Below are 17,343 nucleotides of genomic sequence, written 5' to 3'. Positions count from 1 at the left end.
TAAGAATGGAATGTGCTCCGAAGGGCAGCAGGTGGGAAGACACAAAGGCCCCTTGTCTGAGCTGGTGCCCACACGTGGGGTCTCCTAGACGGCATCTCCCGGGAGCTGGAGCTCACAGCCCTGAGGCCTGCTGCAGAGATGCGAGGCCTGGGCCCTTGTGCAGAGTGAGGGGTACAAGCCAGGCCCCGGGTCTGGGTGTGAGAGTGGTAGGGGGTGGCAGCGGGGAGCGGGGGTTGAGGGGAGAGGCGCAGGCCCAGCCTTTCCTCTCCCGCCCTCTTGCCTTTTGGAGCCTGCTCTGCCGACAGGGCTCGGAGGGATCGGTTCCCTCTGCCTGGAAGGAATGAAAAGGTGTATTGTGCGAAGAAGGAAGGTCTGGTTGCCAGCCAGGAATTAGTCCTGCGGAGGAGAGGAGGAGAAGGCCGAGCAGAGGAGGCTGGGGGAGGAGGCTCAGAGAGATAACAGGAGGTAGGGAGGAGGGAGAGAGGCCGGGCGGTAGCGGGTCACAGGCGGCTGGCCCAGACAGGAGGCCTGGGTTGCGGCTCCTGGGTCCACAGGTGTGAGGCCCGAGGGGAGAAGTGGGGGAAGGAGGGAGGGAGGCGCTGTTATCTTACCCAGATGCACGTGCTCTGGGAGGGGAGGAGGGTCAGAACTTCAGACTATTTACTTAATCCCTTGGAATGTCCTTTCCTCGCTCTGTTCTTTGGGCCCCTTGTGTTTCACGGACCCCTTTATGGGCACATGTGTGGTAATTAACACGTGCAGTGTAGGTCCCGGGCCATGTGTTTGAGTTTCAAATATCCATTGATCTGGGGCACTCCCATCTTGGCTCCCCTCCCCTTCTTCTCCTTTGGTCCTTGCCCTTGAAGAGTGATGCGGTGGGGGGGGGGGGGGTGAGGGGGAGCTGGGGGGGCACACGTGCCTCCACATGTGTGTTATTGGTGCTTCAGAGGACTATCAGAAGAGAGGAAGAAGGCCGCCCTTGAGCTCTGACAATCTGCTGCTAAAACAGTTGGAGGCCGCAGAAGCTGAGGTAGAGATAAATTTTTGGTTTCAACCGAAGCAGGTCGAAGGACAGCTGGGCAGAGGCTGGGAGGCAAAATGCGTTTAGAGATCATGAATTTACCCAGAGCAGATTTTCCCGGCCAACCAAGACTTGCAGATTTTCCCGAGGTGCCTCTTTCTGGGGTCTTGATGCTAATGAAAGTGGACGATTTGGGGAGCTTCCAGGATTGCTGAATACGGAGTCAGGGACTGGTCCTGGGCTTGATTGCTTGTGAGGTGCAGGAGGGGAGTTCTCAGCCTCTAGGGGGTGAGGGCCGGAGAGCATTTGTAAAATTCTTTCTGCCAGTTCTCTGGGAGCTTTCTTCTGTGCACCCAGGACCACGGAGATCCCGGGCTGGTGCTTCTGTGCACAGCGAGTGAAAGTTGAGGGCCGTCAGGAGTTTTCTGCAGTTTGAGTATTTCCTACTTGTAAGAGGTCTAGGATTTAGCTGTTTAAGGAAAGTGAGAGAAAAATGAAAACATTAGCAGGCTCTGCCTGCATTTTCTGCACAGACTTCTGTACTTGTCAAGCCAGTGTTGGAGAGGGGCAGTACTCCCAAAACCCAACCCACCTTTAATTTGTGGAGACTTGTTATCCCCCCTGAGCTGCTCCATACTGTGTGCTCTCAGTAAACAGTGAGTCACAGTTATTTATCGTGGGTCCCTCTCTGCATCTCAGTGTTTAGAATCTTTCACGGAGCCTGGTCTACAGGTTGGTGCCGGCTCAGAGGACCTATCGCTGCGGTGGTGGATGAAGCAGAGCTCTCATTCAGGGCTGAGGGATGTGCTTAGGGCAGGGTCTGGCAGTCCCCAGGCAAAGGGGACTGTGTGGCCTCCAGCCGCGGCCCTCCTGTGATCGGCACACCTAAAGGAGGTTCACCTCGCCGCCCTGAGCCTAGCTGAGGTGTGCGAGGCTGGCTGTCTCAGAACATTCCACAAGCGGAGCATCGTTCCTGCTCAGATGACTTTAACCTCTTCCCAGCTACCTCTCTTTTCTCTTCCCCCAGCACTGAAGGAGAGGCTGGGTCAGTAGTCGACCTGTCGGCATTGTCGTCAGATGGCAAAAGTCTGACTGCCCACCGTCTGGGGCTGGATTTGATTGGAGACGGGCAGCTGCTGACCTCTAGGGGTCGGGCCTCTGCTCACATCAGATTTCCCCAGGGAGAAGCATTCTCTCTGATACGGTGCCTGCTGAAACAGAACTGTGCCTCGGCAGCTCCAGGCCCGCGAGAGGCGGTTTTTTGCTCTCTGCATGTGTGTTGCCGCTGTTTGCTGGTGTCCCGAGCTGCCCTGACCAAGCCTGGCACCTCCGTGTACCTGCTTTGTGGGGTTCGGTTGCAGAGGGGTGTGCCTGGGTGTGTTTGAGCGCTCATGCGTGTGCTGTATCTCTTTCCTGCCCCACCCCCCAGTTGGCTCATGGCACTCAATCCTGGCCCTCCGTCTCAGTCCCTATTCTGGGGTCTCTGAAAGAAAACTATGTGTGGAGGCTACTAAACAGAGAGTTTGAATCCCTGCCATATCCCCACTTCCGAGGACCGGAGAGGAAATGGGGTTTAGGCATCTGGAAAAGCCTCCTAGTCATAGATCCTTATGAGTCCCTGGTGTTACTAGTAACCTTCGGTGTATCTACTTGGCTTCTTATTCTTTTATTCAACAGATATTTATTGAGAGCTTCCTAAGTGTCAGGCTCGTTGCAGTCACTGAGGACCCAGTGACAAGTAACATGATGAGAGTCCTGGCCTTACCCTGTGGAGCCATTCTAATGGTTCTTAGCCTCTTCTTACAGAGGTTATCTTCAGATGGAGGTAAAGCCTCCCAGGGAGCACAGACATCTAGATGCTGGGAAGCTGTCACCTGGGCAGGGAGGCAAAGCAGGTGACCCCTTCAAGCAGCCCTGGTTGGTAGTTCCCATGGCCAGAGCCTCTCAGGAAAGGCCCTCGGAGGAGGCTGCCTGGGATGAGCATGGCCCACTCACAAGTTCTTGATCCCTCTGCCTGGTACCTTTGTGGGACCCCCCGGAGTGCAGGTGAAGGCTCAGAAATTGTCAGGCCATCGAGACTACACTGTCCCTTGACTGAGTGAGTTCAGTTCCAGGCGTGGCCCAGCAACCTGGATAGAGGCAGGGATTTCAGCCAGTGGGTGCAAAGGCCTCAGGACCATGTCTGAACCACTTATCGCTAGCTCTGAGTGCCATGGAGCTCCCAGGGGAGGGGCGGCTCTCAGGTCCTCCTCTCCCAATTTTGTGACTGCTGAAAGAAAACTGAGATTCAAAAGCAGCTTGTTGTAAAGTTTCTACGGAAAGGCAACGGAGCTAGAAGAGGTAAAACAATCTTGAAACGAAAAATTACGTGGGAGGGACCATTCTATCTGATTTTTTTTAAACAAAGAGATCTTTAGTGCTTTACTCCTCCATGTCTCGTTATGAATTTCCAACTCATAATTCCCTGTGTTCTTCTGAACAAATGCTCTGACCTCTCCCCTTTTAGATATGTTTGTTTCATTTCCTATTTTAAAAATGACTTTTTTTTTTTGAGCGCTTTTAGGTTCGTGGCAAAATTAAGAGGAAAGTGCACAGATTTCCCATATAGCCCCTGTCCTGATAAAGGCACAGACTCCCCCATTATCAACATCTGCACCAGAGTGGCACATTTGTTACAATTAGTGAATCTTCACTGACACATCATTATCACCCAAAGTCCATAGTTTACATTAGGGGTCACTCTTGGTGTTTTACTTTCTATGGGAATGGACAAATGTATAATGACATATATCCACCGTTATAGTATCAGAGTTGCTTCACTCTTCTAAAAATCCTCTGTGCTCTGCCTGTATATGCCTTTTCACCCCCACTCCCCACCCCTGGCAACCCCTGGTCTTTTTACTGTCTCCATAATTTTGCCTTTTCCAGAATGTCACAAAGTTGACGTCCTAGTACTCTGATTAAGACTTATACTGCTGTAGTAATCAGGACAGTGTGGCCTTGGCCAAGGGATAGACACAGAGATGAATGGAACAGAGCAAAGAACCCAGGCCTGCACTTCTATGGCCAACTGACATGACTAAGGTGTACAAGTAGTTCCAAGGTAGAAGGCACCACAGTGACTGGACATCCATAGGCAAAAACAGAAAACCCCAAACCTCACAACTTATACAAAAATTAATTCAAAATGGACCTCGGACCGAAATGTAAAATGTAAAAACTCTTAAAACGTTTAGAAGAAATCACAGCTAGGTGAACCTAGAGCTTTTGTGTCTTAGAACAACTAACACATGATCTAAGAAATTGACAAATTGGACCTAATTGGGGTTAAGAACTCGCTCTGAAAGATCTTGTTAAGAGAACAAAAAAAAAGTACAGACGGGGAGGAAATACTTACAAACCACATATATGACATAGGACTTCTACTTAGGACATGTAAAGAACTCTCAGAAACTCAACAAAATACACGAATAGACATTTCACAAGAGCATCTATGCAGGGGGCAAATAAACACACAAAAAAGATGCTCAACATCATTAACCAAAAAGAAATGCAAAGTAAGATCATGATACGGTATCACTGTGCACCTGTTAGAAGAGCTAAAATAAAAAATAGTGACAGTACCAAAGGCTGTGGTGAGACTGGGTCCTTCATGCATTATTGGTAAGAATGCAAAATGATACAGCCACTCTGGAAAATACTTTGGAAGTTTCTTTACAAAGTAAAGAACTAAACATCCATTTACCATATAGTCTGGCAATTGCACTCGTGAGCATTTATTCCAGAGAAAAGAGAACTTGCGCGTACACAAAAACCTGTGCGGGGGCGATCATGGCAGCTTTACCTGTAGTAATCAAAGAGGGAAACAACGCAGGCATCCTTCAGTGGGTGAAACACAATGGTGCCTGTACGACTCAGCCATAGGAGGAAATAAACTGTCGGTATGCACAACTATGGCTTGGATAGATCTCAAGGGCATTATGCGAAGTGAGAGAAGCTGATTTCCAAAGGTCATATACTGTATGATTCCATTTAGAGAACATTCTAGAAAGGACAAAATTATAGAGACAGAGAAAGGATTAGTGGTTGCCAGGAGTGAGAGATGGGGTGCACGAAGGGAAGTGTGATTATAAAGGGAGATCTTGGTGGTGATGAACTCGTTCTGTGTTTTATTGATGGTGGTTACATGAATCTGCACATGGATAAAATTGCATAGAATTACACCCCCCCCCACACACACATATACGCAAATAAGTACGTGTAAAACTGGTGGAGTGTGAATAAGCTCTGTGGATTTCACCAGTATCAGTGCCCTGACTCTGATATTGTACAATAATGAGGTTACCTATATAATTTCAGGTTACCTATATATTTGTGTTAACTATAAATATGTTACCCCTGGGGAAACTGGGTGAAGCGTACTGTATTATTTCTACAGTTTCCTGGGAACCCATCATCATTTCAAAATAAAGAGTTAAAAAAATCAGCACAGTTCTCTTTGTGCACCCAGCTCTGAACTGACTTTGCCACTGGTGGCTCCTTCTCCCTACTCTCCCCGCTCCACTCCCTGTTCCTTTTTCTCCTCTTCTTCTTCCATGTCTGGTCTATTTTTTCCACCAGCATCATGTTTTTACTCTTATTCATGGGAATGTGGAGCTTGAGGACTTAGGGAATTGTTTGCAAAAAGACCACTTTAAGCTTGTTTTTACTTCTTTTGGGAGGGAGTGTGCAGGTGGGTAGATGGAATGCAAAACATTGATCTCTTGCTCTGGAAAGGACCTGAAGGGCCCAGATAACCTCTGTTCTCAAAGGTCAGGATTAGGAAAGCTCACAGTACATTTCCGAGCCTTGTGGTCATGGGACATGCATCTTAGGAAATGTTGAGGTTGACTAAAATTCCATCCTCCTCCTGGTATGATTTGGGCCGGTGCCTTACAGGACTTTCGCAAACAGGCACTGTTGTCTCCCTGTGATGCCCAGATTACATCATTTCAACTTCTACACAAGGTCTCTGAGTAACACACTGAAGGGGTTGGTGGCTCTGGTGTAAATGTGGTCCCTTCAAAAGCGCGAACCTTCCAGTTCCACCAGGCTGAAGTTTATCTCTGTGTCTTTGGAAAAGATGACCAATGGCAGCCTAAAAAGAATTCAAGAGGGAGCGTGACCCGTGATGGACATGGTTTGGGCAGAGCCCAAGAATCCAAGGGGGACTTGGGATCACTGAGAGACCTTCCGAATCTCAGGAGGGGGGTGGTGATTTCTTTTTTCTTCATTCTCCAAGGCTCCTCAGTCTCAGAGACCCCAAGAGATGCCATTAATACAGATTCCTCCTCTGGCCCCTTTGACACATTTGCTTTTGAAGGACCTGGAAGAGAAAGCTCTTTGTATGTGGTCAGAATAAACTCATTGTACACCCAAACAATTAACTCCTCAATGGACTTGCCAGCGCCTTGAAAGGCGCGGCCCTGCTTCCCTGGACCTCTTGGGCTCTATTCAATCCCTTAAGCACACCAATGTTTTTGAGTTTTTGTTTTGTTTTGTTTGTTATTCTGAAAAGTCTTTCGCTGAGAATAGTCAGAGCGGATCAACATTGTCCTCAGCCCGCATTTATCTCCACTTGCCAGCGAGTGTCAATCAGGAATCAAAAAGCCAAACAGAGGAGGCTTTGAACGGTGTCATCGGGGGTCGAAGTGACTTCCAGCTGTCTGTGCGTGGGCCAGGCCTTCTCGCAGGGCAAGGAATCGTGCTGTCACACAAACCCACTGTCTCGACAGCCTTGCAGAGCCCGTGTGGGGCTGTAACTCTCTGGGGCCGCACCTCGAGGCCGAGGCATGGCTGGGGGTTGAAGAAATTGCCAGGGCCCTGGGGCTGGGCCATTTCCACTGCTGCTCACTCCTTTGGGGCTTGAGCACATCACTTTCTATCCCCAAGACTCGATCTCTTTTTATCTGCCTGGTGGCTTCCTCTGTGCTGGCCAGTGGTGAGAACAGATGAGGAAAACCACCTGCCAAAAACTCGAGTGTTGCAAAATGTGGTACCATTATTGCTGATCTTGACGTTATCCTTGAGATGCTCTGTCAGGTTTGCCTCATTCATTCATTCATTCATTCGTGTAAGCTTGCCTTGTTTTTTTAATTGTTTTATTTTTTTACTTTTTTTGTGTTTCCAAACTTAATTTTTTTTTTTCTTTTTTTGGCCTGGAAGAAAGTGATAATCTTTGAATTGGCTTTTTTTTTTTTTTTTCCCCAGTGTTCTCTCCTCTTCTCCTTGTTCTGGAAGAGTATTGTGGTATTAAAGAGAACTAAAGTCTTACTATTTGAGGTCCAAAAGAACCACCGACAATGAGCATCAGGCATCACATCGTCCTGTGCATATATGTAAACTGAGATTTCAGATACGTTTTTCTTTAAAGTACATGGGAGGGTCTCCACCCAGATTAAGAATCACTGAAATAACAGCACTACCTCCCCTTTTGTTTTAACAGCTTTATTGAAGCATAATTACATGCCATAAAATTTACCCATCATAAACGTCCAGTTCACTGGATTTAGCACAGAGCGTTGTGCAGCCATTACTGGTGAACATTTCCATCGTTCCAAAAAGAAACCTTGTACCCATTTATAGTTATAACCCACTGCCTCCTCCAGTCCTAGGCAACTACACAGCTGCTGTCTATCTCTATGGGCTGATCTTTACTAGGCATTTCATAGAAGTGGAATCATACAATATGTAGTATTTGCACATGGCTTATGGCTTCTTTCATTTAGTATAATGCTTTTGAGGTTTATATTGTCACACGTATTAGTAATTCATTCTTTTTCATTGCTGAGTAATATTCCATCATCTGGATATATCACCATTTGTTTATGTGTTCGCCAGTCGACAAACATTTGGATTGTTTCCAGTTTGAGGCTATACACATAATGCTGCTATGGATATTGGCATACATGCCTCTGAGTGGACATGTTTTTCTTTCTCTTGGTTGGCTTCTCAAGAGTGGAATGTCTGGTAGAATGATAAGTTTATGTTTAACATTTTAAAGAAATTGCAAAAACAGGGGCACCTGGGTGGCTTAGTCTGTTAAGCGTCTGACTTTGGCTCAGGTCATGATCTCATGGTTCGTGAGTTCGAGCCCTGCGTCGGGCTCTGTGCTAATGGCTCAGAGCCTGGAGCCTGCTTCAGATTCTGTGTCTAATGTTTTTTAAACATTTTTAATAAATTAAAAAAAAAAAGAAATTGCCAAACCGTTCTCCAACATGGCTACTCCACAGCAATGAATGAAGGTTTCAGTTTCTCTGCATCCTTGCCAACATTTGGTATTTTCTATTTTTTTAAATTTTAGCTATTCTAGCAGGTTCATAGTAGCACCTCATTGTGGTCTTAATCTGCATTTTCCTGACAACTAATGACGTTGAGCATCTTTTCATGTATCCATTAGCTGTCTATGCATCTTCTTTGGTGAAATGTCTATTAAGATATTTTGTCCACTTTAAAATTAGGCTGTTCATCTTCTAACTGAGTTGTAAGGTTTACTTTATTTTTTTAATTAAAAACTTTGATAGGATTTTAATTTTGTAAATCCAATTTTAAAAGTAAGTGGTTGGATAAAATGGTTTATTCTCGTGGTATTTATACCTTTAAAGTCCTTGCCCATACTTAGTGTCCTAAGGCCTTTAAAGTCCTTACTCCTGCACAGTATCCTGAGACTGGGAAGGCAGGCATACTTCATTTTTAGAAGAGGATATCCCTGCCCAGAGAAGAAAAGTGCAGGGTTCAGTTTTCAGTTTATGGGATGTAAAGCCAGAATCTGGAGTGTGACCCCACTAGAGACTGGGGAATTGAGTGGAAGCTTTTCCCTCTCCCCGGGGCCCAGTGTGGGACCTGGTATTGTCCCAAGGCTTGCCAGGAAGCAGCACTGATGTGGACCTTGGACCCAGGCCTTGGACCTATGTTTGGTAGAAGGGTGCGCTTGTTTGCTGGGTTGGAAGCCAGGTGCCCAGGTGCCCGGAGATGATGGTCAGAGGGTCCTGTTGGCTTTGGCTTGGCTTCTCAGCCTTTGGGCAGCTGAGTTTCACAGGTGGCTCTCCTGGTGGCAGGGCACTTTGTCTTTTCTCACTTCATAAAGATTTCCATCTAGGGCCTCCATTGTGGCAGCGCAGCTGTATCTCTTCACCCTTGGTGACCCTACGCTGCAGGAAGATCCACTCCCTGCACGTGGCTTCATGCGATGTGGGCTCTGGGCCTGCATCTGGGTAATCGCGGAGGTCCTTGGCCTGCAGAAGTGCAGAACTTCCCCTGGGGAGACTGGAAACACTTCTTCCTCTCCTTGAGCAACAGACCTCTGCTGATTGCTACACCAGATGGGCAGTCCCAGACTCTCATCTGGATGACGGGCGAAATAAGCAGAATGCTTTCTCTTATCCTGCTCCAGAGAGAGTTACAGCTCTTGGAATACGGGAGGATCTTAGTTGAATACGAAAATGCTGCATGAACCGCTTTTCACTTGGGTTCTCACCGTTGCCCTCCTGGGAATGTTTGATTTCTCACTTTCCCTTTGTTGCCCTTAAGACTTCTAAAGTGAAGCCACCCGGTGTGGAGAGGCCGAGCACACCACACTAGGCTATTTAGACTGTGAACTCTGCATCCGGCAGGAGCAACCAAATGTGCATTGCAGCTGCCAAAAGACTTCATTCAGTGGCTCATTGAATTCAATGGAAGGAGGTGTTAATGGAGTCAGGGGAAGTGATGCTATTAAACAAAATGACATTGTGTGGTGCTGCTCTGTGTTTATTCTCCCTCAATGACTTCCAGATCAAACTTCCACAGTTTTGCATCAAAAGATGCCTGTTCAGGACTCCAGTGTGAGGCAAATAAGATGTCCAGCTAGTTAACTCCTCTCCCTCTGCTATATCTCGTTCCCTGGAATGATTGTCACATAGTTGGGGATCGCCTTGGCCCCTGTCGGAGTGGGGTCTTGGTGTCAGCACAGGGGAATAATAGCAGGGTCAGGTGTCACACAACTGTCGGATTGCTGGCCTCAGCCTCCAGCCACGATTAGGGTCTCTATAGCTCTCCAGTCTTAAGATCCCAAGGGTGGGGTGTTGGTGCAAGAAAGGGATCAGAACTCTGTGTTCTTCCTCCCTCCTTGATAAGATGCAGGGAAGTCGGCCAAAGGTCTCGGGAGCTCCAAATGGTGGAGGGTTGTTATTATGGGTGATCTGACTGGCGTCGCAGAGACTATCTGAGAACTTGCATTCTCCATAGTTAATGAAATAGGTGAAGGGGATTAAGAGGTACCACCTTCTGGTTATGAAACAAATAAGATACGGGGATGTAACGTGCATAGGGAATATAGTCAATAATAGTGTAACAACTTGGTGTGGTGACAGATAGTCACTAGCCTTACTGTAGGCTGTATGCTTGAAACGAATACAATACTGCATGTGAATTATTCTTCTGCTAAAATAAGCAAACAAAACCGAAAGCTTAAAAATAAGAGCCATTGGCAAAACAAGCAAGCAAATAGAAATAAATGACTGATTGAATAAAATGACAACAAAATAGTCGATGCTTGGAGAATAGAGTGTTCGGTCGTAGAAGATTTCTGGGGGATGGTGTAATCATCACACTGCCTGAGACCCTGGGGTTCTTCTTCCCCCACCCCCGCCCAGGGAGAACACAGAGAAATCTCTCATCTATGCATTCTCAATGGGGGCAGAGATACCAAGCAGGTGAAAATGGATTGGGGGCGGCAGGAGGAAAAAGAACTCTTTGCTCTTTTTACATAGAAAGCACAGCTATACATACACCACATCAACAGAAACACAGTGTACCTGTGTTATTGATAGTTCATTAGGTAGATGATTTAAAAAAAAAAAAAGAGAGAAGGTCTAGGTGGGCGATAATGAAAAGAGGTTGAGAGACACTGCCCGACACTAAGGTTGGGGATCTTGATGAAAAAAACTCAAGAGTCCTGAAAGGTGGGTAAAGTCTTCACTCGCTCCTGACCCACAGAGGGTCTTGCCCCGCAGGGAGCTGCCAATGTTGCTGGAATGATGTAGATTAGCGTTTTGTTACTGGGCACCTCCTGCTCCCATCATCTCTGGTACAAATTTCAGAACAAATCCAGGGTGCAGTTTGCCACATCCCCTTCCATTTTGTTTGCCCCCACCTCACTGGGAATTGGAGGGCATGATGTTTCACAGTTAAAAAAATGTTCTAAGCGTTCCTGATTCTCTTCACTTTGGCATCCTGGAGACAGGATGGGCCCACCTGCTCTTCTCTTCCCTTTTAGGTGAGGCCAGAGAAATAGCTAGGTGTTCAAGAGGGAATAGCACCACGGTCTGGTGTTTTCCTGAAGCTCTTCAACGAGGGCCACTAGGTACTATGCTGGTACCTTTCATAAGAGGGCAGGACAGAACTGGGGACACCAGAATTTTATGCCACCAAGTATGCTAACCTTATCCTAACCTGCCTGGGCAAAACCCAGGGCTCCTGGGGAAGATGCCTGCCCCCCAACTCAGTTTTCCTGTGGGGAGGACCAGGGCTGACAGAGTCATCATGCTGGTACGTGCAGGTTAGTGAGGGAGGGCCCTCCAAAGCCATGACAGTTGAGCTCCCTTTTGTCCCTCCCCTGGAATGGTGAACACACAGCTGGGTTTGTCTTACTCTTGGCGTGTCTCTGTGGTTCTTTTTTCCTTCCTGTTCTTGCTTTCTATCTTTCCTTTCTCTTTGGTCTCTTCACTGGGACTTGGCCGGGCCATGTGCAAACCCCAACCATTCAACAGTGCTGGAGAGTAGATAGTATTTACCTCAATAATGGTAGTCTCTTTTCGATTCTTTTTAACCCTCAATTCAGATGACGGGTCTAAGCCGACACCCACGATGGAGACTCAGCCAGTATTCGATGGAGATGGTAAGCTCTTTTATTACTTACGACTCTAATTCTCCCACCCGTGTTTAGATTTGAGGAACATCCTTTCTTTGGATGTTTGTGTAAGCTTTATTATTAGTTTTTTCTTTTTTAATTTCAATTTTTTCCCAGTTTAGTCTGGGTTGTTTTAACCTTTTAAAAAATGCAAATCCTCCCAGGAACTGGTACACTCTCTACTTCTGGAAAGGTCCTCTGTTCTAGCCAGGCTTCCTGCCTGGCTGCTGATGTCCAACAATAACACAGCCTGGATGGACCCTTTGAGCTGCCAAGACCAAGGAGCCATGGCTGAGAAAGACAGGCCAGCACTGTCCCTTCAGTAGATGAACCGACACTCACAAGTTCCTTCTCTGTGCCCAGCGTTGTGCTAGGCCTGTGGGGGACAATGGAGGATTAGATGAGATGAAGCCTTTGCTCTCAAGACAATGGCAACTATCAGAGAACTTTATGTGTTAAATTACACGGTCTCAGTTTTTATTATAATGGACATTTAAGGGAGAAAGAGATCACCATGGTCTGGGAAAAGACTGTGTCAAGAGATGGAACGTGGACTGGATCTTGAAAGGAGATGGGAAGAATCAGGGCATTGTAGTTGGGGTGGTGGGGAGGGGAGCATATGGTGGGGATGGGGTATTGTAGGAAAGTAGGGGGAAAGGGATTGGTTAGTGGACCTGGTTTAGCTAAGTTGGACCGTGAGAGCTGAGTCAAGACGTTTGTAAGAGAAGAATTCTAGGGCAAGAGAAATAGTGTGGCTGGTAGCAAGATAGAGGCTGGATGTCCCTGGAGGTATGAGGAATGACAGGTGAGGCGTGGAGTGCAGAAGGCTGGCCTCTCTTTGAGCTTGGGTTGCTCCTGGCCTGCATTCTTCAGGATGCTTTGCTGTGTACTCCAAGTTCCCATGAAGAAGAGCAGGAAGCTTGGCAGAGTGCAATTTCTAGAAAGTCTGACAATGAGGTTTGACTCTGAGTGCAACATGCAGCGACCTCTGAGCAGCTTTCGGCTGAGTGTATCCAGGCCTAAATCACGAGACTGGACAGGGAGACAGGAGTAAAAAGAAATTATGCCATTGGTTGGTACTGTGGCTAGGGATGTCTCTAGCACAGGCTCAACTCTAGATAGGATTGAATGTGAGCTGTCCTTTACAACTGGTCATTTAGTGGAACATACGTGTGTTCATGCCTAGAAATTCAGATGTTTCTGTGATCCACAAATCTCCTGGATTATTGGCAGGTCTGGGATCCTGGGGGATCAGGTGGGAGGTGGAGACCGTGTCACCTTGGGAGATCGCCCCAACAATCCCACTGAAGACTTCATGACTCTAAAGTTGATCAGGGTTCTCCTGATTCCCATACCACTTGTCCACTGAGCGACCCAAGCCATGAAGGCCCTAGAGGTTCCCCCAAGCTCTCTGGATGGAGGGATTCAGCCTCTGTTCAGTGAGAATCCATTAGGAAAGGTATTGATGCACACGTTGGACTCATCACTTTCCTTCCCATGTGGAACAGAGTCTCAGCAAGCTGAAATCTGTTGTGGCTCAGCCGTTTCCTCCAAAATGGTCTCTGTGGTTTGTTTGGCATTCGTTTGTTGATTTATCCCCTTTAAATCTTCTTCCAGGGAAGCAGCTGAGAGAGACTTGGCTGGGCCCATGCTCCTCACCTCCTGGGATAATATTTTTATTCCTGGATGGAGCGGCTCAGCGCCTCTGGACTTAGACCACTCTGCCTCTGAGTATGGGAGGCCCTCGTTGGCTCCTATGAGCTGGCGGGTAGAGGAGCTTCCTTACTGAGAAGGGAGAGGGCATTGGGACAAAGTGGATGTGGAATGAGGGAGAAATCTCCAAGCCTTGATGCCCCAGGCTTCAGAAAAAGCTCCTGAAGTCTGGGGGCTGCACTACAAGTTATCTACTCCCTTTGCCCAGACTTTATTTTCTCCCTTCTTCTTCTTCTTTTTTTTTTTTTTTTCAGAAATTACGGCCCCCACTCTATGGATTAAGCACTTGGTAATCAAGGACTCCAAACTGAACAACACCAATGTAAGAAATTCAGGTAAATGATCTGCCTGGGATTGTATACATGCCGATTCGCCTATGGTTGCCCTGTGGTTACTCCACAACTACCTGTTGTGTGGGCTTGGGCAAGTCCTTTAACCTGTCTTATCTTCAATTTCTACAGCTATAAAATGAGATTAGATGAGTTAATCCCCTCCAACTTTAATTTTCTTCAGTTAGTATGTCAGGGATCGTCTTTCATGAGTATTTGATCCTTTTAGCAAAAAAATCTTTTGACTACATGTTTTAATACTTTCAAGTGGCTCTTTATATGCCAGGCAGAGAATTTTTAAAAATGGCCTGGCATGGAAAAGTTGGACTTCAAGCCATAAGAGACTTGCTTCTGTGTGTTTTTTAAGGCTCAAAATGGCTGCTTACAGTCATGTATTTCCTGATATGATCTTTTGAGGGTCTTATGAGTGGTCAAGTTTTGGTGCTGGCTGAACCCCTTGTGGAAAGGTGATAATTTTTGAAGGGTGATTAGATTTGTAGGACTCACTTGTAGAGTTCATTGATCATCAATGAAGACAAAAGCAATAAAGTTCATCTACCATCAGTAAAGACCAGAAGTCCACCAACAGGAAAATGTATTAACAAACCCAATCTGTATCTCTATCATGGGGAAATCATCCTTCTTTTAGCCTAAGACCTCATTGTGAGAAATGCCCCTCTGCATAATTTATGCCTGGTTGGTGAATTTCATTTCAGCCATATCATTTTTTCCTTATGGATATCAAGGTCTATAAACAAAAGACACATCCCTTTGAACTGATGGGCAGAGTTTTACAAGACCATTAATTAATGAGTGGGCTCTCATTGGCCCCCTTTAGGTTTATCTGTATGCCAGCTTTGTCCTAAAGGTGGTAGTGGGGAAACTTGAGTGCATGAAGTGAGTTAGCCCATGAGGTAGATCCATACAGCATTGGTTGATTTTCTCTGTGACTTGGGCTACATGTGTTTGGTTCCCTTTTTTTTTTTAATTTTTTTTTAATGTTTTATTTATTTTTGAGGGAGACAGAGACAGAATGCTAATGGGTTAGGGGCAGAGAGAGACGGAGATACAGAATCCGAAGCAGGCTCCAGGCCCTGAGCTGTAAGCACAGGTCATGACCTGAGCTGAAGTCGGACGCTCAACCGACTGAGCCACCCAGGCGCCCCTCTGGTTCCCTTTTTTATCAAAGATGGAGGTATGGGATGGTGGGGTGGGAAGAAGACCTTGTGAATCCTGTGGGCCAGAGTCTTTGACACAATCGTGCCATGGTTAAAGCATAGACGTTGGAATCGGCAAAACCTGCATTCGCTTCCTGGCTCCGACACTAGTGAGTGACCCAGTCAAGGCACATAATCCGCCCCTGAGCCTCAGTTCTCACCTGGGATTATGATCTTTCCCTCAGGGGACTGTGGTTAAAGGTTAGCTGAGTTACTGTCTGTGTGGAACTTAACCAGTGCCTGGCTAAGTGATAGTAAGTGCAGGATAAACGGTAAGTACCTATCTTTGTCATTCTCATCATCATGGTAGGTAGGGAACAATGGAAATATTAATGATACTGCTTACCGCGAGAATCTCTCAATCAGGAAAGAATGTGTGACTGTCATTGTGAGCAAAAGCTTCTTTGCAGAACCTTTTCCCACCTCCCCTCTTGCTGTCAGGCAAATATAAGTCAAAGAGAGGTGGTTTTGGTGCCTGTGGTACCTCACTGGAAGTGACAGAAAGCAGTTTGCTGGCCTTTGGCATATGGGAATGAAATAGAAGCATTTGGATGCGAATGTGTGCCTGGGGGTGTCTTTTTTGTGGTTTTTGGCCCCTCTCATAGACCAGGCAGAACGAAGGGCCATGCCTCCTGAGATGTTTCCCAGCGTGCCCAGGGAAGCCTGACTCAGCCCAGGCCAGGTCTGTAGGTTTGTCCGATACCAAAGCCCATGCTGTTGCCATTACAAGGTTTACCACCTTCTACGTACAAATGAGCCCCTACCCTTGCCCACAAAAGTCAGACCTCTCATTTGTGAGAGCGTGCACTAGAACAGAATGTTAGCGCTTGGCAAAGGTTCATGTTGGGGGGTGGGGGGTGGGGATTGGGCAGGGCTACGTAAGCTGCCCAGAGCTCCTGGGCTGAGTCAGGCTTCCCTGGGCATGTTGGGAAACATCTCAGGAGGCATGGCCCTTCGTTCTGCCTGGTCTATGAGAGGGGCCAAAAACCACAAAAAAGACACCCCCAGGCACACATTCCCATCCAAATGCTTCTATTTCATTCCTATATGCCAAAGGCCAGCAAACTGCTTCCTGTAAAGGGTCAGCCAGATAGTAAACATTTTAGGTTTTGCAGGCCAGACAGTCTGTCACCTATTCAACTCTACTGTCACAGCACAAAAACGGCCATAGACAATATGTAAATAAATGGGATAGCATAGACCTGGCTTCCAGTGCTAGCTTCCCGTGAGAGCTAAGTGACCTCGAGAAAGTTCGTACGTGAAACAAAGGTATTAGCGCCTTGCAGGGTTTTTCTGAGGATTCAACAATATATGAAATGCCTAACACATAGTAGGTGTGTCATAAACGATTTAAAAAAGAATGGCTTCTCTGCTAGCCACCGGTCATGCTATTCCATTTGGTTTGTTGAGAAGTCAGATCTACCTTAATGATAACTCATCTCTGGGGTGCTGGCTCTGCTATGGACTGGAGCCTCTGGGTCAAGCCCCCGAGGCAGGTTTCCCGTCAGAGTTTGCCAGAAGATTCTGGGTTAGGTGAGCTTCAGCCCCCACCTCTGGGGAGGGTGAAGTGGGCCTCAGAAGCCAGTCTAGGTGAGAGCTCTTCCCACTCGCTCTCGGAGGCAAGAAGGCCATCCCAGTTCCCTCTACACCCCAAACATCCGTCTTTCACACTCAGACCCTGTGACGCCAGGTTTGTTTTCTGGCCTGGGGACTGTTGATGTTGGAGAGGTTCCACGGGGCAGCTGAAGCTTTGCAATAACATGACGCATACGCCTGCAGACTTATCCTGTCTCCTTCTCTCCTCCTGGAGGTGTCGATCCTTGTTTTTAAGGCTTTGTCTTGTGTTCACCATGGTCAGTGTCGCCTGTTGAGTACTTGGCAGCCTCGGCATTGACGGGTTTGCCTCTTCAGACTTCTCTCTCGGATCCTTGTCTCCGCTGTACCAGGAGCTCTCCCACTTTCAGGAGGACGACGTACCTGGCCAGCCGACACCCTAGAACCTGAGAGCAGGTGTGTTCCCACATATGAGTGTTGGCCAGAGACTCTGTTCTGCTTTTGTAAGAAAATACGAACTCTTGCGGAGTTTTTGGTATCAGAGGCTAGCTACTAAGGCATTTCTTGATATAACTAGAACTT

The 17,343-nt window shown here is 47.1% G+C and overlaps 1 protein-coding gene across 1 annotated transcript in view; it reads left to right on the top strand.

Annotated features, from left to right (window-relative positions):
* Positions 1 to 17,343, top strand: part of SMOC1 (SPARC related modular calcium binding 1) — a 156,045-nt gene that overhangs the window by 110,047 nt on the left and 28,655 nt on the right. Inside the window, 2 exon segments of the mRNA XM_047079746.1 lie at positions 11,880 to 11,936; positions 13,916 to 13,996. Coding sequence (XP_046935702.1) covers positions 11,880 to 11,936; positions 13,916 to 13,996 — 138 coding nt within the window.

The sequence above is a fragment of the Lynx rufus genome, unplaced genomic scaffold (assembly GCF_022079265.1).
Source record: "Lynx rufus isolate CCGP_SWC_20201006 ecotype Redwood Valley unplaced genomic scaffold, mLynRuf1.p SCAF_17, whole genome shotgun sequence".
Classification (NCBI taxonomy): Eukaryota; Metazoa; Chordata; class Mammalia; order Carnivora; family Felidae; genus Lynx; species Lynx rufus.
The sequence above is the reverse complement of the archived record's forward strand: the minus strand, read 5'-3'. Positions and strand labels throughout refer to the sequence as shown.